A 27,954-nucleotide genomic window follows, 5' to 3' on the forward strand; every position below is an offset into this window, starting at 1 on the left:
GCCTTGCCAACTGAGCTTCCAGAGGTACTTTTGTTTCTTCCAGGCTGACATTCTAAGATGCACAGCCTGGGCCTTTTCTTCAGCTATTAGAAATGCTGGAATAAGTTCTCCTTGGAATTGAAAGTTCTAAGCTTGAGTTCTCTACCCTCTTAGGTAATATTCTGTTGCCTGTAGCACCATTTCAGGGAAATACATGTGTCGCAACTCTCTGAGCTTCCTCATTATGTTTTTCTGTTATTGACATCTTTTATTTAAGTGCTAATCCAGTGTGTTATCTAAGCAGTTTCTCTGGAATTGGCACCTATCCATCTGTGCTCTGCCCATCTGTTTGTGCAATGAGTCATTCCATATATTATTTTGCAGTTTACTTGAGAACACTTCTCTAATCTCGCAATGTCCTTCAGAATTCTATATCCTGTGTATGAAGTGATTATCAGGTGTATGCAGTTAATAGCACACAGTTTTGATTTTTTAAAGAAAATACATTTTTATATGGAAAAGACAACTGTAAATAAACAATGCTGAATGTTTTTAAAAAATGGAAAGATACTTTACCATTTTTTTTGCCAGAAACGTTTTCAAAAGCTGATTATTCTATAAAACAAAGTTTTGAAATTCTGACCAACTCTAGTAATCCTACTCAAATTGAACTTCAGTTCTGTTAAAATGAAGATATGTCGTCGTCTTCCCTTCTAAGTCAGAGCTTTAAATTTTTTGAATTGGGTCTCTCTGATCAGAGATGTGAAACAAAATGTTACATGACATATGCAACTTACTACTGACAATTTTATGGTTCCTTTTGGTTTAGATCCGATCGTCTACCGCACAGGCAAAATCACGTTCACCAGAAAGTCCTAAGTTCTTTCTGGAAGGAGTCCCACAGAACCTAGAATGGTCTTTCTGTAGAGTTTAAAACTAATGATTCTTTTCATGCGATTTTTGTGATTTTTTTTACTCTGAGTAGCACTGCAAAGGGAAAAAATACAACAATTAAAAATGCTTTGAGATCTGTGCTAGAAATAAATGAATGAAGTGGAATGTTTTTCTCTGGTAGATAATAAGAATTAGCTGCACACTTTTCATTCTTTTGAAAAAATGGTTTCCTGCAGCAGAACCAAAATGTTTATTTAGAAAGTTTTGCAGTAGATGTGTCGATACACACAGTTAAAGAGCAGCTGGAGTTACTATGTAGTTCATTTCTGCCTTCAGACATTGCCTGTTTTTGTTCAATAGCCTACAGTTTATATAAAGCTTGGCAAAAAGCTGCTAGCTGGGCAGTTTCTTTTCTGCATTGATACAGGTGAGTGAATACTGAAAAATTACAAGATCTTCTGTCATGATAAATGTCTATATTGAGGTGAGGGGAAACAGCTTTATTTTATTATACTGTATTAGGGAGGAGGAAAAGTATTTCTGCCTTCCAGAAATACCTTCCTTTTCCTTTTCTTTTTCCCCACTCAGATTCCTTCCAGGATTTGGGATTGAGGCCATAGTTCTGTGGGCATCTCACTCAGCGTAGGAGTTGATTTAAGACCCTCCCACCCTCAGCCTTTTGCTTCCATCTCTATTCTTGCCACTTTTGACTTTGCAATATAACAATTAGTGGGCCTTTGCACTAAGCTGGATCAGAAGACTAGCCCAGGTTGAAAACACTCTGCACTTAAGCCTTTTTTCCCCAAGATTATTTTTTAAACCCCACTGATTTTGATTACCGTTCGGTGTTCGGCCCTCTGGACAGCTGCACATGAAGTGGGATGTGAATGAAGAGACTGGGGTAAAGTGGGAGTTCCAAAACCTGATAAATCAAGCATTGCTCCCAAGGGAACCATGACTTAAGGGACAAAATATGAATAACCAGGGAGAGCGAGCTGAGGGGAAAGTTCAGCTGTAAAATGAAGAAAAAGAGGGAGACAGGGAGAACCAGCAGTGACTAAGACTACCAGACACTTGTTTCACCTAAGCCACTCCAGATAAATGACTAGTCTTTTTCATGAGATAGATGCTGTTGACCCCTTCTGTAAGACCCTTTTTCTGAATTATTAGGAATTCTGTGGATTCCTATCCAATGAAAAAGGCAATTATCTTATGCTAGCACTACTCTTGCTTCCTGTCACTTGAGCACAAGCTATATTTCAGATATCCTGATAATACTCTGAATTATGGTGTTGTAAATTGTTCATGCTAAAGCCCATTGAGAGCTCTATGAGAGACATGACTTGGAATGTATTGGTGGAATGTACTCTTTTAAATACATAAAACATCTGGGAAATACATGTTTCATGTGAACTGGTTTCTAAAGAGCTCTGTATACTGAAATTAATTGCAAATATAGTGTCATAAAGCCATCTATTTGCAATTGTGTTAATTTTCACTGATTTATCACTTCCAAAAATTCAGTTTCAGTATGATCGTAGCGATACCCAGGGGGAACTGAGCCCCCAGTTTACACTCACAGACATATTTTATGCTGTGCATTGCATTAAGCCATTTTTTTTTGTCTTAGTAAAAATCATCTCAAATTGCTCTCTGTTTCTTAGGAGCAGCAACAGTGATGGGAGCCCAGATGACATCTTCCTTGGTCCTTCTGGGCAAAGAGAAAAGACCTGGGCTGGGGCAAACATGTTCTGCAGATTAACACCCAGCTGTGTGACAGGTGTTGTTGGCAGGACTCAGGCTTCTACAGCTAGAAAGCCGTCTTTCGGGAACAAGGACTACCAGAGATGGTAGAGGCAGCAACATCTTTGTCAATGGGCTTGCAAAATTATTGAGGGAGACTTTTAAGTTAGGTCTATCAGTGGCTGGAAGCGTACACTGGACAGGGTGACAGGAGAGGTTCTCTCCCATCCAAGGAAGTTGGACAACCAAGGGCCTGCCTCAAATGCCTGTATACTAATGTATGCAGCTTGGGAAATGAACAGGAGAAACTAGATGTCTGTGTGCAGTTGAAGAGTTGTGACAATAGGGGAATTAGAGACGTGATGGGAGAGTTCACGTGAAGGAAGTATGGCAATGCATAGATAGAGGTGCTCTTTCACAAAGACAAGGAAGGCGAGGGCTGGGGCTGGTTTTGCGCTCTATGTAATGGGTGCTATGGACATAGTGCTATGGACTAAGGTTTACAGGCTTTTTGAGAGCCTTCTAGTCAGCATCACAGTGAGGGCTGCAATGGCGACGTCATGATCGGTGCCTGCTCTAGGCCACCTCATCAAGGACAGGAGGTGAGTGAAGCCCCCTTCAACTAGGGAGAAATCGTCTCTTGGTCACAGGTCCTGGTTCTCATGGGGGACTCTACAACCCCAATATCTGAGAGGACAATGTGGAGGAGGGACAAGCAATCCAAGAGATTTTTATGGACATCGGGGGCAATTTTTTTGACAAAGGTGATGGACAGGCTGAATACAGGAGATGCTCTCCTGGATCTGCTACTCACAAACAAGAAGGAGGTGGTCAGGGAATGACAGTCAAGGGCAGCCTTGGCTGCGGTGTCTGAGATAGCCGCGCTTAGGATCCTCAAGGAAAAGGTGCATCTGTTATTACTGGGGAAGCAGGGACTGCCATGATGGGGATTTTTCTGAGACAGCAGGTGAGTCTCAAATAAACAAGCATTGATTTATGCTGCAGCTACAAAGTAATCCATCTGTTACTAACTGAAAATTAAGCATTAATCAAACATTAGTCAAGCCTTATTAGGTATATGATACCGTGAGTCTGATGCTGAGTTATTGGCTACAATCACTATCTTTAATTCTTGGTCTTCTTGCAACCAAGGAATTCAAACAGGTATTACAAAGTATTTCCTACTTGCAGTCAAGCAGTTCTGTGGTATATCTGGGTGCAAGGCAAACAGGACATGTTTCACAAACAGACCTTCGTATTACAGAAGTGAGGAAGAGACAGAGTAGATTAAAGGCCGTGACTTTAGGGGAGCAGACTTTGGCTTCTTCAGCGATCTAGTAGGCAAGATATCTTGGGAGGCCATCCCAAAGTGTAAAGGAGCCCAGGAGAGCTGGCTGATCTTTAGGGACAAACTGAAAGAATAATGGTCCAACCTGAAATGCAACACAGGACCTCAACAGGCTGGAAGAATGCGCTGACAGGAACCTCATAAAATTGAGCAAAGCCAAATGCGCAATCATGCACCTGAGATGGAATAACTGCATAAATCAGTACAGGCTGGAGACTGAAAAATTAAGTAGCAGCTGTGCAAAAAGGGCTTGGGGGTCCTATGGACAAGTCAAGTATGAGTCACCAAAGGGCTCTTGCTGCAATGAAAGCTAGGACTGTAGCTAGCTGGGCTGTGTTAGCAAGACAATCACAGCCATCAGATCAAGGGGAATGATTACACCCCTCTACTTGGCACTTGTGAGGCCCTACCCTATCTGGAATTCTGTGCCAAGTTTTGGGCCACCCAGTATAAGAGAGAGTTTGACAACTTGGAGGGAGTGCATATAATTTATTTCTGTTGGAATAGTAAGTCATAGAAATTGGAAGCAGAAGAAATTGCTTGGACCATCCCACAATACATTTTTACCTTGAAACTCAGTTAAATTTTATTCAAAAGTTGCAGCACAGGGTACAAATTAAGTTCATATGACCTGGAGCCAAAAACCCTCACCACTTTCATACAGGAAGCGTGTTCCTCCTTTGGCTTACTAACTCAGGCACTTAAGGTACACGTTTTGCCTCACAGTACTTGCATGGCAGCTCATTCTCAGCTCATGCAGACTGTGCTTCTCAGCAGTTACTGTCCTCAGTAACTAGCTCACTGTTTTTTAGCCAGTTACTCTGCTAATTTTGCTTTATAGTTGGCCAGTAATAACAAATCTCATGACAACAGACCTTAAGACTTACCAGATTTCCTTGAAACCAACTTCAGCCTCCTTACACTTGATCTCACACCTGATCCTCAAAAGAAACTACCATATACCTTCCAAACATGATTCCTAGAAGTAAAACCAGTATCTGAGCTAGACACCAATACAGGGCTTAATACAGATAATTTTGTTTCATGCCAGAGCTTAATCTGCCCCCCCTTCCCACAATTAACCTCTTCGAGTTCCATAGTCTATAAGGTACATGCCTCGAGCTTTTTCTGTAAAATACCTATAACATCACCTTTTTCATCACACCTCCTCACTTCCTTTATCTGCAAAATTGCCCTCTAATCCAGATGTATCAACTATTTTTACCTAGACAGTAAACCCTAAATTTGTGTTTAGTTTTGAAGCTTAATGCTTCTATTTTGAAGCATTTGAGTTGAAGAAGGCCTTCTATGTCTGAAAGGTTAGGAAGACCGTTATAGGAAGATGGAGGAAAATTTGAGAAATGCCTAGCACATCGCTGGTAACAAACAGGTGAAATATAAACTGGAGCTCAGTTAAGCCTACAATCTAGAATAGGATGGAGATGAGTCTTCTGTTCCCTAAACTGGTAATTCATTACTCTTTCTGTTATGATATTTATTACAAATAACAGCTCTTTTCTCACCAGTTCAGCTGTGTAGTTATTAAGGACTGGAGGAACTGCTGGTATTGTAAGACCAGAAGACATCGCTGTTTTCCATAGCCATATAAATTTCAGCATTACTCCATCTATTTTGATGACACTAGCAATTCTACTACAGCATTACAATCACCAGGGCTATGGGTCATAATACTGCTGCCGTTTCTCATGGAGCACTGAAATGAGGTAGATGTGTATACCTTGTCACTGTTTCCTAAACCTGTTTCCTCTATGTTCTTCTCTGCATCAGCAAAGACTCTAAAGTATCCCTACTGCATGGAAGAAGTCCATTTCAGGATCATGGAATTCAGCTCCTGGTGATGACAAGCTTTTTGCAGGTATGGGCAACGACAGCAGAGACGATCATCAGGATAAAACAGACAAACATTCAGAACTTCTGAAGTTGAATTAGTAACTTTCCCCCTCCTCTTTATTCTCATTTCTTTTTCAAAGGTCCCAGCTACATGGACAGAGATGGTATCATCCTATGCACAACTGGGCATCTCTGTTGACCATTAGCTTATTTTCCCCTGAGCACTTCTGCCAAGACTGTTGAGAAACAGAAGCTATCTTTCACAATTGCATGTTGCATCTGGCTGTATCAAGAACCATTTTGTGGTCACAGCTTTCCAGGAAATACCAATCCTCAAGGGTGAATGTCCTCAAAGGGACAGAAGAGCTCAAATAAAGGAGTTTGTGGGCTAATACTACCATACAGTCTACACGAGAGGACTGTATATGGATGCTTGATTGAACCAAGAAATCAGTCTGGATGGGTTGTGGTTTTGCAGGCTGCTGACTGTTTACTTATTCCACAGCTCTCATCTTTGCCCAAGGAGACCTTTCCAGCACAACCCTTATTTTCTGTATTACAGCTGTTAGCAGGCAGTATTGTACCAGACTGTCCCCATTTGGCCCAGGGCTCAATGTGGAACCTCTTTCCTCTCTCGCAAGAAAACCTGGATGAAAACCGAGGGTCCAGATTAGGAAGCTGAAATTGTAGGAAAGAGTCACCTCAGAGGCCAGATAAGCAGAGGAAGTTCCCGCCTTCTTCCCCAAGAGCCTTCTGGAAAAAAGAGGGGACGACACAGGTCGTCTCACCGGGGCTGACCCCGAGCCCTGTTTACCCCCTTCTCTCCGGGCCTAAAACACGCCGCTGCTCTTTGCTTCTCCTTCAAGTATGAAGGACCTTGACGTTTTTCCCCGGCGGCTGGCACTGCCCCGCGGCAGCAGCGGCGCAAAGTACAACGGGTGGTGCCGCACGCTGGCGGCGGTGCCAGGGCTCGCCCCGGCCCGGCCCGACCCCTCTCCCTCACCTCGCCCCGGGGCGAGGGGCCCCGCCGCCCCCCGGCTGTCCCTCACGGCCACCCGCAGCCCTCGAGCTCCAGCCGCCGCCTCCTCGCGACCCGCTGCGGAAGGCGGGCATGGCGGCTCTCCCCGCCTCTGGGGGCAGCGCTGCGGCCCGGGCAGGCCCCACCCCGCTGCCTGCCCGGCCGGCGGGGCGGGAAGGGACGGTACCGCAGCCGCCCTATAACTGCCCTTTCGCCGGGCGAGCGAGAGGTAGCGGTTCCTCAGGAGCGGGATGGAGACGGCAGCGGCGGGAGAACACCCTGCGGAGGCGAGCTCTCTGAGCAAAGCCCTGGCCGGGCCCCCGGCCCAGGAGAGCCCCAGCTGCCCCCCGGCCTCCGCCGGCGGCTCGAAGGCCGAGGCGCGGGTGCTGGTCATCAACACGGGCGGCACCATCGGCATGGTGCAGGACGTCAAGGGTGAGGGAGCCCCGGGCGGAGGGGGGAGCGGGGCGGCAGAGGCGGGCCCCCCCCTCAGGGTGCGCTGCGAAACCGGCCTGGTGTGGGGTGCTGGCAGGGCGCAGGATGCACTGCTTGGCGAGGGGAGGCTGAGGCTGCCGCCTCCTTAACTAACAGCCTTGCTTTGCGCTCTCCCTGGCACGGTTTATGGTTCAGCATCCCCGGGTTTCTCATAACTGGTACGAGCAAGCCAGAAGGGTGTGTGCCTTCCTCTAATCTTCTGTTCCTACCAGCTGGTTATTTCGGTAGCTTGGTTGATAGGCATCCTTCTGACAAGTGAGCCTCACAGCTAGTTAGAGCAGATTTTGGCAGAGGACAACGTGTTTCCTGAAGTATGAGTCCTTTCTGCCCTCCTTTGCGCACTGAAAGTGAAACCAGCTTAATTGTACCAGTCATGTAGTATGTTTTTTAGCCCCAGAAGAGCCACCATCCCAGGCTACCCAGAGAGCATGTGCCTCACATTCCCACTGGGAGGAGCGTGGGCTGTTGGAGGTAGTGGCCAAGTCAAGGATTTTCAAGTGGTGACCTGACAGATGCAGCTGATGCAAGTGTGGCAGTGTACATGCTGGCAAGTGTCACAACGAGCGAGATCAGATGCAGCATCTGTGCTCACCTGCCTCTGGGCAGGCTTCTGCTGCTCTCCTACCAGCTCTTGACTTCCTTCAAGAAATCATTGAAGAGTTCTGCTTTACCTTACCAAGGGAGGGTGAGACTTACGTTGATGAAAAGGCTCCCCCTCCCACCAGCTGAAAAATGTTTAAATCCAAAATTGAACTCTGAGATGTCTCAGTATACTGCCTGCATTTCACCTGAAAGCTTCTTAGGTGCCTACAGGTATATGCTATGTGTTTTCAGGTGCCCCTAAATGTCAGCAGATAGGTGCCTAAACGCACCTGACATTCCCCCCCCCCCCGGCCCCCAATCCAGAAGCTGGTTGGGGTGGCACCTAAGCACCACTAGACCCTCACTCAGTAGGCACAGATCCCAAGGAATGCCAGAAGCATCAGCCCACTAATGTGTCTGGGGAAAAGAACAGATTTCAGCCAGGTCTGACTTGCTGCAGGGCTGTGTTTTACTAGCATTGGTATAAAGGGAAAGAAGGTAATGTATGGGGCAGGGGGGAGAGGGAAGCAGTCCAGTTTTGATTGAACATCTATTCAGTTTCCTTCCTCCTTCACTTGGGAGGCAGTGGAGCATCCCAGGGCTTCCAGAGCCTGTGTCTAGGTTCAGAAGCATGGGTACTTGTGTTCCCTACTACAAAATTTCAAGCCCCTGCCTGAAATACCATCTCAGCTACTCATTTGTAGGATTAAAACACTTGGGACTTCACCTCAGAGCTTCCTAGACTACATTTTTTTCTAATACATCCTTCCTTCTCAGAAGATGGTGGCTGACTGATCCTTATTGTTGTAGGGAAGATGCTTTAAGGGGTTGTTCTGCTTTGTTTTTTATGGCTGTTATCTTTGTGTTCAATCTATCAAAGTTGTTAAAAAAAAAAAAATCTGTACTTCAAATGACATGTGGCAACTTTCCTCTCCCTGTCTGCATTGTTTATAGTAAAATAATTTCCTACTTCTACCCTCTCAGCTTCCCAAACACCTTTAAGCAAATAAATTAAATCACGTCTCATTCTTTTATAAATGAACTCCATAACCTCTTCTCATCTTGTATGCCTTTTTTTTTCCTTTTGTTTAACAAGTGTCAATCATTAAAGCATGTGCAAACAATCTAACAGTTATGATCCAATGATGCTGACTTGCTACAGCCTAGTGAGGGTTTCAACCTGTTTTTCATACACAGATCTAGCAGCAGAGCAGCCAGAGTACCTCTTTCAGAATATTTGGCAGTCTTTAGTGTTCAGACAGAAGCTGGTGAAAGGGCATGGGAAAGGCAGCATGCTTCAAAGGAAAAAAATGATAGATGCTCATTTCTTTTATTAATCAATGGATAGAAAGCGCCTGTTTACAACCATACCTAGAACTACAAGTGTTTTATTTCATGCAAGGTGAACAGAAATACCTTCCTTGAGCTGCACGAAACCTTTCATAGCAGCAACTGCTCAAAGCGAAGGGATCAAGCTAGGTTTCTACCTAACTAATTTCTGTCTAGGCTTACAAGCTTTTTTATGGCCTTTCGAGTTTCTGGGAGAAGATGGTTTCGTTTTTAAAATCAGGCAGTTTTGATAGGCCTAATGTGTTCTGCAAGGAATATGTTCCTGTGCAGAACTGCCCCCATGTGCAAGACTGATACAATCACATTCCCTGGGCTTATTGAGCATGTATGGAGTGATTATTTATCATCATGATATCTGATTGTAAACCTCCTGCAGAGGTTCTGCAGTTGACCTGTGCACGTGTAGTAAGTCCAGCAGGTCTTGGACCTGTTGGACTTTCTGCACACCTACAGGTTACCTGTGCAGGAGTCATTTTCAGAGGATGGATAGTCTGTTTCTGTTTGTGTGAGCTGGGTGACAACCAGACTCAGTTGTGGACTCTCTCAGTATTCATGTTTTTGCTGTCAAATAAGCCATTTCAGTGCATTTTAAAAATTTCTTTCTTCCACTTCCTCCTACTTATTTCCTCCTACAACAGCCTCTTTTGGCTTATCAGTAGTTCATTTCAGAAAGAGAATCTTACTGCACTCCTTAGTGAGGTTACTGTGATGCTAATCTTTGCATCAAATTTGAGCTCGTGTTCCTCCTGGCTGGTGCCTTCACAAGATCTTTTCCTTGGGCTTGTGGGCTGGATCTCTTTCCTAGCTTTTACCTGAAATACTAAGAAAAAACCACCCAACAAATACAAGTAGAACTAAGCTGAATCCCCTTTGAAAGATTACTTATCTTGGAATAGAGTCTGCCTGGCTAACTTAGTTAATTATCTGTCTTTTGCTAGATGTACTAGACTGCCAAAGGACTGGCTGCTGTAGTCCAAACCTTTTTCTGTTTGAAACCTATGCACTTCACTTCTGAAAGCTCCAAATACTGCAGCTGCAGAAGTGAATATTTTGGGGAACGCTTTCTGCTTCTCTGCCTTTGCAAAATGTAGTTGTTACTTTTGGGATCCGGCACTGTAGATGTATCTGCCATTTCCATTGATACTCCTATAGGTAAAAACTGGTTTAGCGAAGTCCGTTGTATTCCTCAGCATGGAGAGTTTGTTAGGATTGGGAATGATGACTTCAGCATGCTGATGTACAGTATGCTCCTTCTCCCCAACACCTGTGGTTTCTTGGGTGCAGAGCCCCACTGACACAGCTGCATCAGACTTTTTCAGCTCCCTGTTCTCTGCTGCAGCACAGGTTATAGGATATCTTGATTGGCAAGTAGCTATAACTGTGTTATCTATAGCACCGGAGTGAAAAGCAGAGTCCTAGATGAGACGGAACCATGCTTGTTCTCCTCAGCCACAGTTGCTTGTTTGCCATTCTGCCTTTGTCCGTCCACTTTGTGATGCCAGGGTTGGCCAGCTAAAGAGGGAAAGGACAGAAGTTGATGAGAGCTATTTGGACAAATTGCACAGCCTGCCTCTTCTCTGCAGGGGTGAAGTTGCTTCAGATACTTGGTTAACAAGCTTGGCTCACAAAAGATGTTTTCCATGCATAATAAAGTAGAAGTGTTCTTAAAACAGTTGCACTTGAGTTCCCCCGTGTTTGCTTCTTGAAGCTGTAAAGCAGAAAACACTGCTGAATGTAGATGCATGTAGGGGACTGCATAGGTTGTAAGTGGGTCATCTTGGATACATCTGCAGAATGTCTTAAAAAAAAGGTTTAAGTTCAGTGCAAGCAATTACAGAAAAATCCTGACAGATTTGTGATTAAGAGAAGAGATGAGGAACTGCCATTTATAGAGAAGGGATTTAAGAATACTAGCATATATCAGCTCTCTGGTTCTTGGGGCAAATACAAAAAATAAACAGTCTAATCCATTGTCAGTATTCAGAGCAAGATGAGCATTGGACAAACAGAAGAATAATCAGAAAACACCCAGAAAACACTTGAAACTCGGCTGCATTTAAGAGCCAAAATGACTCTATGCCCAAGCGCAGCAGAAGTGGCCATTTGTGACTAAGCTAGGAACATCCTTAATAGGAAAAGCAGGGATTATAGCTGAATGAATGAAACATTCAAAGCTTGAAAACCTGTTAAGTATATTTTGTAAAACAAAGTATTCTGGCAGGAATCCAAACATCCACTTAAATGTTGTTGCCGTCCTGTGAGAAAGTTGGCTATGAAGAAGCCTGCTACTTCATTTAAGGCAAGCCAGGAGGGAGATTAGGGAGTTCTGAAGGATTTTTCCACCAGTTTGGAAAGCAAATGTAAAAAGATAGAAATACTATTGAAAATACTCTCTGTGTTTTGGAGTATTTTAAATAAACTTTGCTGTTTGAAAGTGAAGCAAAAAAAAATGTAGATGCTGACTTGGATGAGAATCGTGTTTAAACAAACAGAAGAATGGGGAAGTAGGAGAGAATTATCTGGCCTCAAATTAGGAATAACTAGAACTAGCAGAAGGAGAATAATGAAGTTTGAGAGTTTGTTCACCATCTGAACAGATGGTATAGAACACATTCACTGAGATTGAACTGAACTGGACAGTAATGCCAGTAGAATCTTGAAGTCCAGAAGGAAGTACCTCTGATGGAAGTTTCTTGAATGAAAAAAGTCTCAAAAAGTGAGACTTAAGAAAAACAGGGTGGCTTCTGACTCTGGACGCCAGGACTGTTGCTGTCATTCCTGAAACAGGATATTGGGAGATGAGTTGCAAGTTAGATTCACAAATGAGCTCAGTTCTATGATGCTGAGGGTTGTAACATCAAAAATTTATCAAATCAAATGCCTTTCTGGCTAACAGAGAATGGCATGCAGATTCCCTTTGAAATACCTGGTTGCAACCAGGACACCTGCAGATTCAGCAAACGCTAAATGTACTTAGGCTACTTTAAGCCCCAACCGTTTTAGGGCCCTTGCCACAGAGAGAAAGACAACATCACGGGCAAGGAGAGAGTGAACAGAACTTAAGATGCATTCACGCTTTCAACTTTTTCTATTCAGCAGTTTATGCACCTTCTCTACCTTTTGTCAATTGAGATGTTCAGTCCTAAACCTGCTAGTGGAAAGTACCTATTAAAGAGAGAGTAATTAGAGCACTTAGTTAAGACTCTTCTGGGAAGCTGAGGTTTCTCTATCTCGGTATATATAGAGATTTTTGTCTATATCTGTCAATGCTCAGTACCTACTGTGGGGTTTGTTTTAGCTTTCTCTTTTATTTATTTTTTTCTCTATGGAAATGCTATTGCCATTGACAGTGAGACATAACATAGCAGCTTTCCAACATAGTCATACTCGTGCCTTGCTGTTTGTGCCAATAGTGCTGTAGGCTAAGAAGCTTAGGTAAAAATATCACAACTTTAGAGTACAAAATAATGCTCAGTGTTTTGTAAGTCTTCTACCACTAGGTAGAGAATAGTTATGGCAAATGTAAGAGAGAATGGTAGCTTTTTGCGACAGTTGCAAAAATTGGCTTCCTGCCCCTACTGCTGATTGGTATTTGCACACAAGCAACAACTGAAAATAGGTAAAACATAAATATTTGATATGGAGGAGATTTGTAACATTATTTGTCTTAAATAAAGGATTTATTTATTTCAAGTCAAGAAAGGAATAACTGCATGGAGATTTATTGGTTATAGTCAGTTTTCACATTCTTAAACTGGCAAGAGACTGTTTAAATTTAATTTGGAAGGATGGGCAAACAGCTGTGTAACTTGACTTCTTCCCTCCTTACTGTGCCACTCGCTTCCTTCCATCCCTGGTCCTTTATTTACTTCCTTTATTCTTCATTTTTAAGGACTTGCTCCTGAGGCCAATAAATTAGTAAGCAGCTTGAAAACGATGCCAATGCTGCATGATGAGGCATACGCCCAGGAAAGAAAACTGGACAACTTCCATGAATTTCCAGATAACACATTGGTGCTCCCGTAAGTGCGTTTTCCTTGGGGAGAGGGAGGGTTAGGAAGTATCTTGTTATTTTTCAGATAAGTACATCTCCAAACATTTAATGTGAAGAATCCATTATGAGATTAGCAAAAATGCTAATATTGACTTAAATGGAAAAAGCCTACCATGTCTGGCACAATAGAAAATGTCTGTTTTGTTATATTTGCAATGAAGTGTCTTACAGCTGCTTGAGAAATAACTTTTAAATTAGGCAACAAGTAACCATTCTGGGCAGCTTAGTCCTGCATTTTTTTCTTGTTTTGGATATTAATTTGCTACTGTGCAAACATACAAATATTCTATAGGAACTAAGAAAAGTGTATATACAGCTCTGTGTGAATTATCTTCAACATATGTCTGAAAAAGTAGCATCTAATTAATGCATCTGTGAATAGGCCTCATGCTTTAATTCTGCAGGCCTTCTATTTTTAAAAAACCCTAAAAGCTGATTGTCTTTCCCAAATTTATGCAACATTATGATAATAAGCGATGGGTTTATAATTATTCTGCATTGCTTCTTAACTGTTGGGCAATGATTAATAAGCTTATAGGATTTATTTAGAGGGCAGTATGCTAATTTGAGATACCCCCCAGCTGTGATGAATGACTGTACCCCTGTAAACACGTTACCGTTGCACAAAGGATGATTTTACACAGTCATTCAAAAATAAATGGGACTATAGCTGTTTTGCTATAAGAGTAAAAATGGATATTCTTTAATCTTTAAGGAGAAAATCAGGACATACAAAGAAAATGTAAGGTTTATTAATTTCTTTCTATTTTGTATTGAGGTCTCTGTGTAAAGTTTTTAAAAGTAACCACTTAAAAGGCAGATGGCAGGAAAAGGGGTAAAGGGGAAAGAAATGGACTCCCAGTGGAGTAGTATTGATGTGAACATACAGTTTGTGTTAAATACAATGGTTATACTAAGAAAAATGGAGCTCTGTTACGATACTGTCCTTGTAACTGAATAACTTTTAAATACTTTAAGGGATTTGAAATATAACAAAACTACGCTAATATACCTGTTTGAGTCCTAAATATACTTCTCCTGGCACATCTTTTCCATGAAGAACAGAAAAGCCTAAAACAATCATTCACATCAGAAACTGAGGTTTAAAAAACAATCTTGTCTTGTTTTTCTGGCACTGCTGAGTGCCATTTCTGGAGGTTAGTCATGGTAATTTGCCATTTTCTCTTTTGTGCTAGCTGAGTGATATTTTAACTAGGCAGCTGAGAAATATTGTGAGTTTCTGAGGGGAGAAAATAGGAGTATTTCATGAACTTTGTATATCTGTGTGATAACCTTGATGTAAGAGGAACAATATGATCTCTTTTTAGAGAGAGGCATCAAAAATCATAGACTAGACTGGTCTCCGGTGTCAGTATGTGGTGTTTTATTTAACAGCACATCCTCAGGGGAGCTTTCTTTTCACAGATTTTCAACTAACTTCCGAAGTTACTCTTAGCATGTGTAAATGTGATATCCAACAAGGCAATTTTTCATATGAAGTCTAACTTCTTAGGTACAGTATGTCAGTTGGTTATGAACGAAAACTACACATTGTTTAAATGCTCTCTCTGCTGTATGCAACTGTCTTACAGGCCTCATAAGGGGGGTGGGTCTGCAGATTTTATTAGCTGATGAATTGATCATTGACTCTTGGTTTTGTGTATTTTATATTGCTATAAATATATACAAGAATAGCGAGTGGAAACAAAACACTATTGCAAATGCTGCAGGAAGGTAATCAACTTTTCTGTGCTCTAAGCACCTTATTTTGGGAACTTTCACGCATCCATGCAGTATCCTGGTCTTTTCTATAGCCTTTGACTGTCTTCCGGTGTAAGTGTTGAAGTATCTGTCACAGTTACAGCTGGCAGGGAACTTTCCATCATCCTCAGGCAGTGGAAAAGCATTGAGAACGCCCTGAAGATGATCCTGTTAAACACGCTCTGGATGGCTCTGTCTGGAAGAGCAAGTAGGAAGGGCAGAGCTGGCCCGCTAGCAGTTCTTCTTTGTGAGCTGCTTGTTGGCCACTGCATTGCTAAATAGGAACATGTTCCAATTAATGTAAGAATGGGTGAAAATGGTGGATATTCTATCCTCTTCCAAGCTTCAGAAAGGTAGCAGAAAATATTAGTAGTAGGGTTCTTTTATTACCCCAAATCTTAACTGCCAAGTTGAATTTATATATAGGTCACTTTATTCTGAGAGGTTAGAAAGTTAATGTGGAGAAATGAGCATGTTTTTGGGGGTAAAACACATGCTCTGTATGCAGTCCATTTGGCTGGCAAATCAAAGGTCTTTGAAAAGTCAGATTTCTTGAGACAGGCAGGTGGAGAAAGGGAGACCCGTGGTCCTGGGAAGCAGGGAGAGTAGACAGCATGCTTAGAGCCAGGACAATCCCACTGTGATTCGATAGCCATCATCGCCTTTGATAAGTCCCCTCCAAATTTGGGATCGTGTGCTTTTGTAAGATGCTTGAGTGTCTAGACACTTCTTAATCTTTGGTCTCCATCTGCTGAGCTACACACTGCTTGGTGTTTGAAAGTGTTACATTCCTCAGCCCCACAGGTACTTTATCCTATTGTTTGACTGTTCGTTTTTGGTTTGGGTTGGTTTTTTTTCCCTTGCATAGTTGCTTAGTCTTGTTTTTATTGTACTTAGAGCAATCTTTTCCTAGCTGTCAGGGTTGCACTTGTTCAGTGGCCAATAATTGATCGCCAGTGAGTTGTTTATAGTCCTGAGGCCTCTGTTTTCAACCTATGCCAGTATATTAAGATCTTTGCTATTATCACATGCTTAAACTTCACATCATAACAAGAGACAGCTGGTTACCATATAGAAAACTTTCATAACAAGGTGACAACAGGCCTAATAGGCTGGCACTGGGGTTTTACAACGTTAACCTATTACTAGCAAAGGCAACAGTTTACTTGAAGAACTTAACTAACCAAGAGAGCTTTTTCTGAAATCTGAGGTCAGAGAAACTGAGAAGAGTGGATCTTCTAAAAGCCACAAAAATGAATCCCCATCATAAGACTCTTAAGAGAAGATACCCTTTGTGTCAGGAAAGAGTATCTATTTATAGGGTATCTATTTATATTTGCCAAAGGATCAAAAAGTTGTTGCAACTCTTCTGTTGACCCCCTATAAACCTTAGGAGCTTTATAGATGCCTCTCAATAGCTTATGAAGCATTTTTAAACCTTAAGGCTTCTTATCGACTTTTGTTAGAACTCAGTTCCAAACTTAAACAAAGTAAGTCTGGGTTCTTCTTTTCTGTCTTTAGTTTTGCCAGCCTCCTCTGCCTCCCAAATTATATTTATTATTAAATTAAATTTAGGGATTTGTGCTTTAAACCACATCAAGCCATGAACTTCTAAACTTGGAACTTAATGTTCCAAATTTAAGACCATTTTTTTGCCATAGACTTGGGGGGGTGAGGAGGAAAAGAGTGAAAACTACTGATTTAGAGGAAAAAATCAGAAGCGGTGAGCTGATATTAGCTCTAAGAATTTTTTTTTTCCCAATTCTCTTTCTTCATAGTCTCTCTAAGCAAAACAAAAGAATTTTTTACACAATCCTGGAGCTCTCACCGCTGCTTGATTCTTCCAACATGACGCCAGAGGACTGGGCCAAAATTGCAAGGAAACTTCAGGTACTATGGTGTGGGATAAGAATTCTTTTGTTGCTTAAACAGAACCAGCAGTATATCTAGTATACTTAGCAAGATAAAACAATTCAGTAGTGCTATATGTATATATTTGTTTATTTAAAATGTAATTGTTACGTACCTTGCTTAGTTAATTGCAAAGTAACAAGTACTGTGCTTGCAAAGCTTGCTGAATTTTTTTTTCCTTTTGAATATGTTGCAAACTCATTAAAGTTATATAGTTCTTCCAATGATAAGCCATGTCATAATTCTGTACAAGAAAAAAAAATAGGAAAATTGCAGCTATGATTGAATAAGGTATGTAATATGTAGGTTGATATGTTCTAAAACCTTGACTTAAATTCACTGTCCAAAAATGTTGAGTAAAATCCTTCGGTGTAGGTGACTTAACTGAAGATTGCTTAGTTACACATCATTTGAGTGTTCAAATAGCTTAATAGTTGGCTATTGACATAGAAAATAATTTCATGTCTTTATGCCTTTCTTACTCTGGACACAGACGGACTTGACTAGCTTTGGCTTTGCAGCCAGTAGAAAAAATGCTACCATGGTTAGGTTTCCCACACTGGGAAATGTTTAAAGCCCTAGCTACTTCTGCATATATAGATAAATTCATTACATCCTTCTCTAGATTAAAAAATCAGCATTTCTCTGCTCCTGTCCCCGTGTCTGAACTTAGCTGTGTGCTTTTAAGAAAGTAGAAATGCAAAACATTTCAAATACTTCACACCAGCAATTCATACATAGCTGTTAGAAATAAATAACCGTGGGCCTAGTAAGATATTACTCTTCCACTCCTGCTCGCTCTGCGATAGTGGGCTTTATAATGTAAATTTCCTTCTTCCACCAAGCTGTAGCAATGCATGTGAACAGTATAATAATGCAGGGAATGAAGCAGAAGATTCAGGTAACAGTCTTTCGCCTTTAGGTCCTCTAATCTTGAAACCACCAAACTAGGGATGATGCTCCTCCTATCGAATGCATCTTGCCAGAGCAGAGAAGAGATGGAGCTGGTATATAGGTGGAGAGCCTCTAGGATGGAGCAGGGGTGCAGCTGGCAAAAGCCTAGGGCCAAGAGTAGAAGAAAGCAATCCCATGCTGAACAGGAGAGAATTTACCTTTCTTCCTTAATGGCATATTAGTTTTATTACAAAAAATACCGTTTCCTTCTTGTACACAGAATGCAGCTTCTCTGTATATACAAATATCCAGTTCGTGTAATCCGAGTGAAAAGTGCTGAGAAGGGAAAAAAAACTTCAACTGTCTGGCTTATGTATAGACACTGCCACTTCGTGTTCTTCTTGGACACGGCACAGCTGTAACATGCTGATGACTTTCCAGACCGAAACATTCTAAGATGTTTGGGTGGGATATCTCCTTAATTGCCAGCCTGATCGTTTACATTATGAAGCTTAAACCAAGCTACGTTCTTTCGCATCTAATAAGGTTCATAAAGCTGAAAATATTCGTGAGCATACTGATTGAGATAGAGAGGACAAGTGGCTATTTCTATGAACTTAGCCCTTCTTGAAACTTAGTTACCTTGTTACTGCGTTGGTGAATAACTAGAGCACGCTTTTTGCATCATGCTATAGTTTGGCCTACAGAAAGATCTTGCAACACTGGCTGTTGTTCTGCTGGCTAACTTGTTAGAGATAAGCAGAAATCCCCTGAAACTTCCAGTAGGTAGCAACATGTAGGCATGAGTATCAGTGAAGAAATAGCAAAAGGACAAGTAGAAATCTGCAGGTGAGTTTGGAGGTGACCTTATTATCACGAGATACCAAGCATGTGTGGCTACTGTAGCATAAGAAGTGTAATTAAACTTAATTTTAATTAAATTTAATTAAATTATTTAATTCTATGGCAAGCCCTCTTTCCGCCCCCCCCCCCCGGCACTTCATGTATCTGCTTAGACTTCTATGTAATCTTTTCCATGTTACCAAATTACATCAGAGACATCAGTGTCTCTCACTACAGTGTTCACTATGTGCATCACTCTTAAAATAAAGGAACCAATTCCTTTTTCCTCCAAAAGCCAGCAGATGACTTTATTCCAACCAGATGAACTGTGCAATTCATGGCTTTGCATTAAAAAAACTCCTGTGTGGAATTGTATGTAGATTGAAGTTATTATAAAATTCCTTTTTGCATCTGTATGTGCCTGATAGTCTAAGGGACTTCTCAAAAACCAGCAAGTGTATGTACATTAACGAACAAGAAGCCTCTTCACTTCTTTCTGCTGCAGAAGTCACATACTGCTACAGAAAGGATGACTTTTCAACAGAAGAGGGCACTCTTACACTGGCAATTTGCCTGTCTGCCACCCGGATTAAATGAACTGTTTTTTCTGGATGTTATGATAGCCTTGGTTTGCCTAATCTGTTCCTGTAAATGGTGTAATCCCTAAAGTAAAAGCGGCAACAAGAAATCAGACTATACGACTAATTTGCATACGTTAACATTCCTGTTTAAAGCCATTGCTAAGCTTTTCTTAATTAGCAGTCTTCTGGTTTAAAAATGCTGCATTAATATGTATACACAGAAGAATTTCTTTGACTGTTCCATAATTAGAATTACTGGCTCTAGTGCTTAGTGTCCTATTAACCCTTAATTGTATTTAAACTGAAAACAGGATAACTTTAGGAGGAATTACACGTGTAGTACCCTTTAAAGTATTATGCTGTTGCTTGCGTCAGTGAAAGTAATGCAATATGTACCTCACTTGCTGATGCCAATGCATTGCTCTAACAATGTGAAAACTGTCTGTCCATCTCCAGGAGCACTACGAAAAGTACGATGGTTTTGTGATCCTTCATGGCACTGATACCATGGCCTATACAGCTTCAGCCTTATCCTTCATGTGTGAGAACCTGGGTAAAACTGTTGTTCTGACAGGATCTCAGGTAATGGACTTAATTTGAAGTTGAAGTCGGAAGCCTCATTTTTGGTTTTTATATGCAAAACTAGGTAGTATCCTGTTTATCACTGTGTAGTTTAGTAGTGCAGGGCAGGCCAGGGTGAATGGTCACAGTGCTGATAGAAATTAGTGAGAACTGACGGGCTCACCAGCTGAGGATCTGCCCCATAATTTTATCATTAATGACTTTACAACTCTGTACCAAATCAGACCAGTAGTTCATTATGGCTGGGGCCAGATGCTTCAGAGAAAGATATAAGAGCCTGTCATTGGCCATTGTGTATTAATCGGTTTATGTGGGAAGCATCTTTCCAGCCTCAGGTGGCTGCTGGTTGTTAGCTGTCTTTTTTTCTTTTAGAGCCCTGAAGCTTATTACTTTTTACTTCATCAGTTGTTATACTGTTTTATGTTACTCATTGTTGCATCCTTTATAATTTTTTTAATAATCTCTAAGCATTAGATGCATTTTTGATCATTTCTGTTCCACAAAGCATCTAACATCATCTGTTTCCTTTCCTCTAAAGACTACATTTATTAATTTTCATTCTCTTAGCTGGAGATCAGCCCTTTGCATATTGTCTGAGGGGGAGGGGTTGTCTTACTAGAATAGCTTGCTTGAGTGTAAAATACAGCTCTAATCACAAAAGAGAGATGAAACATCGCACTGTAAAATTCCCCTCCCCCATCTCATAACTTCCCTTTCACATGTGGTCTATTTGAAGTCAAAATACAAAAGTCTAGGAAGGAGTAGGCTCCCACTTACTGTCTTGACATGGGGCAGTCTAGTTGTGATACATCATATTCAAGGTTTTACTTTCTTTTTGGCTTTATTGCTTGGAGATCTGCCTGACACACGATCTAGCGATGGAGCATGTGATTTTTTTTTCATTGCTGAAAGGAGCTCTGACTCTCTGTTAGTAAAGAGGCAATCTGAAAAGGCAGAGAAGTCATCACTCAGCAGACCAAATTTCTGTTTTTAATCTTGTCCTTTTCTGTCAGTAATAACCTGCTGGCTCACTTTTTCTATACTATGAGGAAAGATGGTGCAAGAGAGCTGTTGTGAAGCCCATAGTGGCAGTTCTGTATGATCTGGGGCTGTTGCTTTTTCTCTGTACAATCACTTCTCCCATGCTCAGTCACTTTAACTATGCCTGCTTTTTATTTTTTATGTTTTTTCTGCATCAGTGTTTTAATCTGCTTAATCACACTAGAAACATCTCTATATTAGCTTTTAAGCACCTAAATTATAAAAGTCTGTTAAGCACAGAGGGAAATCCTGCCATCTGCTGCAGTCTAAAATAGTTTGGATGAAGAAGGAAACTTTATTTCTCATAAATCATCATTACGTAAATTATTCATGTATTTGTATTGCATAAGTTGGACTCCTTTTTCTGCTGTGTAGGCTTTACATAAGGGACAGGGTGTAATTTCAGTCTCTGTTCTTTAGGTGCCCATATACGAGTTGCAGAATGATGGCCGAGCCAACCTTCTGGGAGCACTACTCTTTGCTGGGCAGTTCGTGATTCCTGAGGTCTGTTTGCCTGTGAAGACCGTCTCAGAAGCTGCTTTTCTCCCTCTAGCCAGGACACATACTTACATACTCAAAATATCTAGTAGGCAGTAAAGAATTGCACTTAAACAGGCAGATAAATGAATTCAGCTGAGGTAACAGGCGCTTGCATGGCAAAGCACGTGCTGTTTTCTCAAAAGTCATATCCCATTTTGCCCATATACAATCTATAAACACTATCAAGTCTGAAATGTAGCTTGCAGCAGACTTGAAATCAGAGGTTACCTTGTGAATATGTAGGATCTGAAACACTTGTAAGTCAGTTTTTTAACTGAAAGTTACTTTGAAGTTCTCAAGTTGCTCTAGAACTGGTAGGAGTGTCTTCTAGCTCTAGTTCCTGAAGACTGAAGTGCCGAGGATGATATACCTAATGGACATGGACAGTACCTCCATGGTCTCAGCACCCTGCCTTTAAAGATGTTGGTGCTGTGCAGCCCGAAAATCAGAGAGCAAACTGGTCAGGTTACACTTCATTTCACTTCTGCCATGCTCCCAAAGCCAGTTCTTGTAAGACAACAGCAGTAGCTGACTGGTCAAGATCTTCATAACTAATAACAACTTTGAGGTATCTCTTTTCCTTCAAATTCCAATTGACAAAGTTTAAGGGACTTGAGAAAGAACCTTATTATTTATGTGCAGTAACTCTTTTGAAAGTTATCCTCATTTTCACCAGGCCTTTTTTTTAAGGTTTTGGACTCTGAATTTAGATATAACTGATTAACTTATTGAAAAGTCCACACTGTTTCTTTCCTCTATCTCTGAAGTGGACTCAGGCAAATTTGCTGTCTCCTAGACTATGCCTCATGAGAGGATTACGAAACTAGTTAGCTCTTAACTTGTTTTGTTCTTAAATTCTTAAACCAATGTGTGACAGATGTGCCAACTCTTTTTAAAAGGGTAAGAGTTGTAAACAGCTACTAGCCTCTGAGTTGCTTTAAAGATTTAGAAAACACTTTATAAAGGACGGACTACAGTATTTATCTACTGAATCTTTTAATTACTGGCTTATTCATAGACCTGTTTCTTTACTTGTCTTGCAGGTGTGCCTGTATTTTTATAATAAACTGTACAGGGGAAATAGGGTGACTAAGGTGGATGCTGGGAGTTTCAATGCCTTTTCCTCACCTAACCTGCCTCCACTTGCAAATGCTGAGGTTGATATTACAAGTAAGCAACATCATCTCTTAAGCCTTGTAATTTATGCCACATGCAGTAGAACTCTAGCTGAAAAGAATCTGTGCCTATGTAGTTGAAATGCTGTTTTTAAACTCAAATACCTTTGAAAGCCCTGTAGCTTGACTCCACTTTATCTGCTCTGAAACTGTTTAAATATTAGTAAGACTGAGAATTTGTGACTCAACTGCATTTATCTGTTGAACATAGATGTGAGCTCGACTGACTTGGACTAAAGATCCAGACTAACCAGAGGGAATGTTGCCCCTGTGTCATGAAAATGCTTGCTCTGAAGATAAAAATGAGGGAATGAGGACTGAAAGAACAGAGTTTAATCATCTCATTAATGACCATGCTGGGCTCCGAAATCAGGCAAAAGAGTCATTGCAGAGTACTTGCAGCTTCGACAGATTCTCTGTTTGATGCATGTCATTGTGTAAGATGTTTTACTGGATATTTAGGACCTGTCTAAACTGCAAGCACACTGAAAACAGCAGACCTAGAATATGTGCTGTGTGAAGTTTCTTCTCCCCGAACTTACTCAGGCTCCCTATAATTTCTGTGTGTCTGTTTTTTAAGGAGGGGAAAAACTACATGAAGATTTCAGTATCCATTTGCAAAGTCATGAACACATTGATGTCTGTTCTTGGATAAATGGCACCCTTTCTTTGGAGAGGGGAGAAGAGGGACACATTTGGAATCTAGCCAAATGAGGAGTTGCCAAAAAACATACCAAAGAACAGTTTTAAAAAATATAAAATGTTATGCGAGCAGCTTTTGGATAGGCTAGGTATATTAAAAAGGAGCAGGACTTGGTGACAATCTCCATTATTATAAAAAAATAGGAATAGGAGGGGGTTCCCGCATTCTTTTGCTAGGTGCCGTTAGGGGCAGTAGGAGATCTAGCCCTGTGCCATGCAGTGTGCCATTCTGAATGGTTTCTACTACTAGAGAGGGACATTCTGCAATTTGGAAAAATACACTTATCCCTTCCACCTAATGAGTGGGAGTTACTTAACAAAGTTTCAGGATCAAAGTCCTGTGTTTGTAGCAGCCAGATACAAACTGAGGAAACCTGTGAAATACTGTAGTGGTCTGTAAGACATCTCTCAGGTAGAGAGTCTGCCACTGTTGTATTACTGTGCTCTGTCAAATATGGTGTATCTGAAATCAACAGAAATGCTGTCAGTTGATTGTTGCAGTAAATCGGGGAGAATCTTCTTTCTTGGGTTTTTATGAACTGCATCAAATAGGGTATAAATAAATTCCATCTACTGACTGATCAATAATGAAATCAAGCTGCAAATTGCATGCTATTTCTCTCTTGGATTTGAATGAACTGTTTTGTGATTCCTTGTCTATAGTAGAAAAATGAGAAAGTTATTAAGTACTTCCCTTGGCCCATATTGGGTCCCATTATCTTTTCAGTAGAATGCCCCATTGAGATCAGTGGGGACTTCTGATTTAAAAACTGATGGTGTGATAGGCTCTGTTTTTATTTGTTTCAGTTGATTACTCAGTTAGAGTAGCATCATTTATCCAAGATGATGGTGTCAGTATTGAAGGATTGTTTCATTTTGAAAAAACATAGTTTATAGTATGGGCAATCTACTAGTGCTGCTTTATTTTGTCCGAAGTAATTGTTTGAAACATCACTGTCTCCCTTGAGTTTGCTTGTACAATCCTCATATGAAGCTTTCATGGAGACAAGGAACCACTTGGGCTTTTAAAAACAAACCAAACAAATCTAGCATCTTTTAACTTTTTTTTTTCAAACGACTTTGTATAATATGTCTTAATCCTCCTGTAGACAGGGCTGACTGTAGACAAGACTGACTCTTGCTGCTTCAGCATTATGGAGAGCAGCCTGAGGATGCCAGGAGTAGGCGGCCATGTGCAGAAACTCTTCTTCAGGCTTCCCGGTTCTAAAAAAGCTGGGAATGAAAATTCCAGAGAAGCAGAGGGGGAGAGGTGACAGGATGGAGGGAGTGGGGAGCATAATGGGATCATGGGTTGGTACACAGGAATGAGGAGAGGACATGCTGTTCGAGGCTAGGCATACCATACAAAAGCAATGATCTACTTCAGAGCCAGAGAGGAGAGGGAGAAGCTTAGTTCCCTTCCTTACCCTGGCTGCAGCTCTCTTCTTCATTTTTGATAACCATTTTTCACCCTGTTCCCTCTTCAGGTGAGGCTCCCAGCAGATTTCTGATCCCATCAAATGGCTGTGTTCTCGGCCAGATCCTTAACTGTGTTAGCAATACCTAAGAGTCCCATTATCCAGTTTTAGATAAGCAAGTGTGTCAGCTTCCTCAAGACTTTCAATTTCGCACAAGAAACTCCTGTAAGAAGTGAAAAATTCTAGCCCACTCCTGAGATGAGTAAGAAACCCATTGCCAATGGGAAATACTTTTGCAGCAGAATCAGAAATCTCTGTATGAAATGGACAATATAGAAATAACCAAAAATATTGCTAAAATCTTAAAGCTTATCAAATAGAAGACCTTCCCTTATTTCTCCCATACTTTGAAAACAGGAGAGACAAGGAGGACTATTTCACTTGAAATGTGTAGAGTCTCAGTATATTTCATAACTGATTACTCTCCTCTGTTCTCGATTGTCCTAATGAAGCAAATACGAAACTTGCTTTGTTACCATGGCTGGACTTTCTTCATCACACATGCATGTAACTTCTGGGAGTGGTGCACATGTACAGAACTGTATGACGAGAAACATAACTTGTGTAGGGGACGAACAGAGCCTGTGTGACTCTGCATGCCATGGTACAGCAGCAGCAGAAGGTTGGAAGGCCCTTTTGGGCTCATCTACCCACCAGTCTCGTTAGAGAGAAGCTATTCGTCACTGGCCAAGTCTGTGTCTTGGTTGGCAGTTCTGGTTATTTATAGTGAAAAGCTCAAGTCATTTATGTATTAAGGCAAATGCGAGCTCTCTTCACTGAAGTGCTTTTGGTCCCCCCCTCCCTTGTGAGTAGGCATGTTGATTCTTGCAACGACACCATTCAATTTAAATATTCATTTCAGAAGGTGTGTGTCAATTGTTTTATAACAAACTGCCAAAAAAGGGGTCTATGTTTGTTTGGCTCCGTCAGGAATTTGCACCCATAGGTTGGCCTGCGCTCCCCACCCCTTGGCTGCCACTGTGAATTGTAATGAACGCCAGGGCAGCTTATATAATGGTAGGTCTCGCCTGTAGCCCTGCAGAGAAGGATGAGAAGAAAGCATTGCTGTTTGTCTGGAGCTCTGCAATCACAAAAAGCTGTATTTCTTGTTTGATTTCATAACTCGGAGTTCAGTCACCACTCCTAAGGGAGGTGTCGCTCTTAGTTGCTGCTCTCCCATTATAAGTTGAAACCTGCATTGTGGCATAGGCGCTGTTTAACAACAGGGGGGTTTTGCTGCTTTCTAGACTGTGTAGAGCTGCTTCTCTTTTTAATTTTATTTTTAAGTCAGGTTGACGTTTTTTCCGCACTAACCCTATCACCATAGTTCTGTGTGTGTGTGTGTGTGTGTGTGTGAGAAGAAAGCTGAATAAGATAAGGATGTATTTTTTGAGCTGTAATTTTAAAAGCTGTAGTATTTGGTAGGGAGAGGGAGATTGGAAATAGAAGAGTATTATTTATGTGATGGTTTTGTTTGGAAGAATAAACAAAAGACCTTAATGTCTTGAATACAGTCTCCTTGAATAATGCAATCTTTTCTATCCCAAGCCATTTTGGATACAGTATATAAATAGCCATTACCTCTTTATTTTATGTACATTGCTTTAAAAACTTACTTTCTGCTATGCAACACCAGTAGCTAGCTCACATTTATTCCTCAGCTTTGTATCCATATTTACATAGTGCAGTACACTATATCAGTTAAACTCTTTACAAGCACAGGCCATCCAAGTCAGAACAGGTTCCTGTTTTCTGTGTTGTGCCAAAACTGAATATCCCTAATTAGTCACTCTTATCCATAGGATAAAAAACTCTTATGAACACCAATGTATATAGCTTTTTGTACTTCACCTGCTTGTATGTGAGTTTCTTACTTAAGACTTTTTACAAGGGCATATAGTGATAGGACAAGGCGTAATGGCTTTAAACTGAAAGAGGGTGTATTTAGATTAGATGTAAGGAAGAAGTTCTTCACTGTGAGGGTGGTGAGGCACTGGAACAGGTTGCCCTGAGAGGTTGTGGATGCCCCATCCCTGGAAGTGTTCAAGGCCAGGCTGGATGGGGCTTTGAGCAACCTGGTCTAGTGGAAGGTGTCCCTGCCCGTGGCAGGGGGGTTGGAACTAGATGATCTTTAAGGTCTGTTCCAACCCAAACCATTCTATGATTCTATGAACTGTTAGTGATTCCCAGGATTTTTTTAAAATTTTTTTTTTTATGTAAGAAAAAGAAGATTGCTGTGTGGTATGACTATAGGCTGCAAGACAGATGGTTTGTTCAGGACAATGAAGATGCTTGAACTTAGCTATGCGATGTAAATATTCTTCCTTTTTGGGGATGTAATCTTTGAGATGGAGGATGCAAAGGGTGTGTTCTAAATTTTTTACACTTTTTACACTTACAACAGTTCTGAATAAATCTGAGATGAAGTCGGGCTTTTATGTATATTTGTCTTTGGCTCTTGCATCACACTTGCCTTTTGTTCTGCCTTTTAGACTCGTTTGTCTAATGGAAAATTGACATCTGTGGAGTCTGCAGTACCAAGCATGTTATGTAGGCTGATGAGGTTCATGACCAAGAGAATGTTAACTCAGGGACAATCTTTAGTTCTTTTTTTTAATATAGTTTGGAATTACATCACTGTACTATGTCTCCATGCATTACATTTATCTTGAAGATGATATATTATTTGGTAGAGCGTACTCCAAGAGTACAGGTATAGGCCTGGTATAGGTCTGACTTCTGAACCTCTCCTCTGATCTCTCTCCTTGGTCTTCTACTTTTGGCAGTACCTTAGTGATCCATGCCAAGGCAGGTTTCCTCAGTTCATTCTTCAAGTTCATTACAGGCATTAGGGATGCTAATAGTTGCCAAACTTAGTAGTAAACATTTGTGAAGTTTTGGCAGGGACTCCTAGCTTATGGAGGATAAAGGAAAGAAAGCTCTGATACAATTTTATTGCCATCCTTTCTTATAGAGGAGGCTGCTTTTAAAGAATTAATCTGGGTGTTAGAAGGTTGAAATGATTGGATTTATTGCTAAACACTGCTGCTTCTTAAAGCACAGTGCTCATGAGTGAATGTGGCTAGCCAGGCCTATGAACCTCAAGCAGAACAAATGCACAGCTTTCTGCAC

At 41.2% G+C, this 27,954-nt stretch overlaps 1 protein-coding gene across 1 annotated transcript in view; it reads left to right on the plus strand.

Moving 5' to 3' along the window:
* Nucleotides 1-7,084: 7,084 nt before the first annotated feature.
* The window catches only part of ASPG (asparaginase), a 48,320-nt gene continuing 27,450 nt past the window's right edge, over nt 7,085-27,954 (plus strand). Inside the window, exons 1-6 of the mRNA XM_050897916.1 lie at nt 7,085-7,268; nt 13,153-13,282; nt 16,854-16,965; nt 19,761-19,886; nt 21,348-21,431; nt 22,511-22,637. Coding sequence (XP_050753873.1) covers nt 7,085-7,268; nt 13,153-13,282; nt 16,854-16,965; nt 19,761-19,886; nt 21,348-21,431; nt 22,511-22,637 — 763 coding nt within the window. The remainder of the gene's footprint in view (nt 7,269-13,152; nt 13,283-16,853; nt 16,966-19,760; nt 19,887-21,347; nt 21,432-22,510; nt 22,638-27,954) is intronic.

This window comes from Gymnogyps californianus, chromosome 5 (assembly GCF_018139145.2).
Source record: "Gymnogyps californianus isolate 813 chromosome 5, ASM1813914v2, whole genome shotgun sequence".
NCBI classification, from domain to species: Eukaryota; Metazoa; Chordata; class Aves; order Accipitriformes; family Cathartidae; genus Gymnogyps; species Gymnogyps californianus.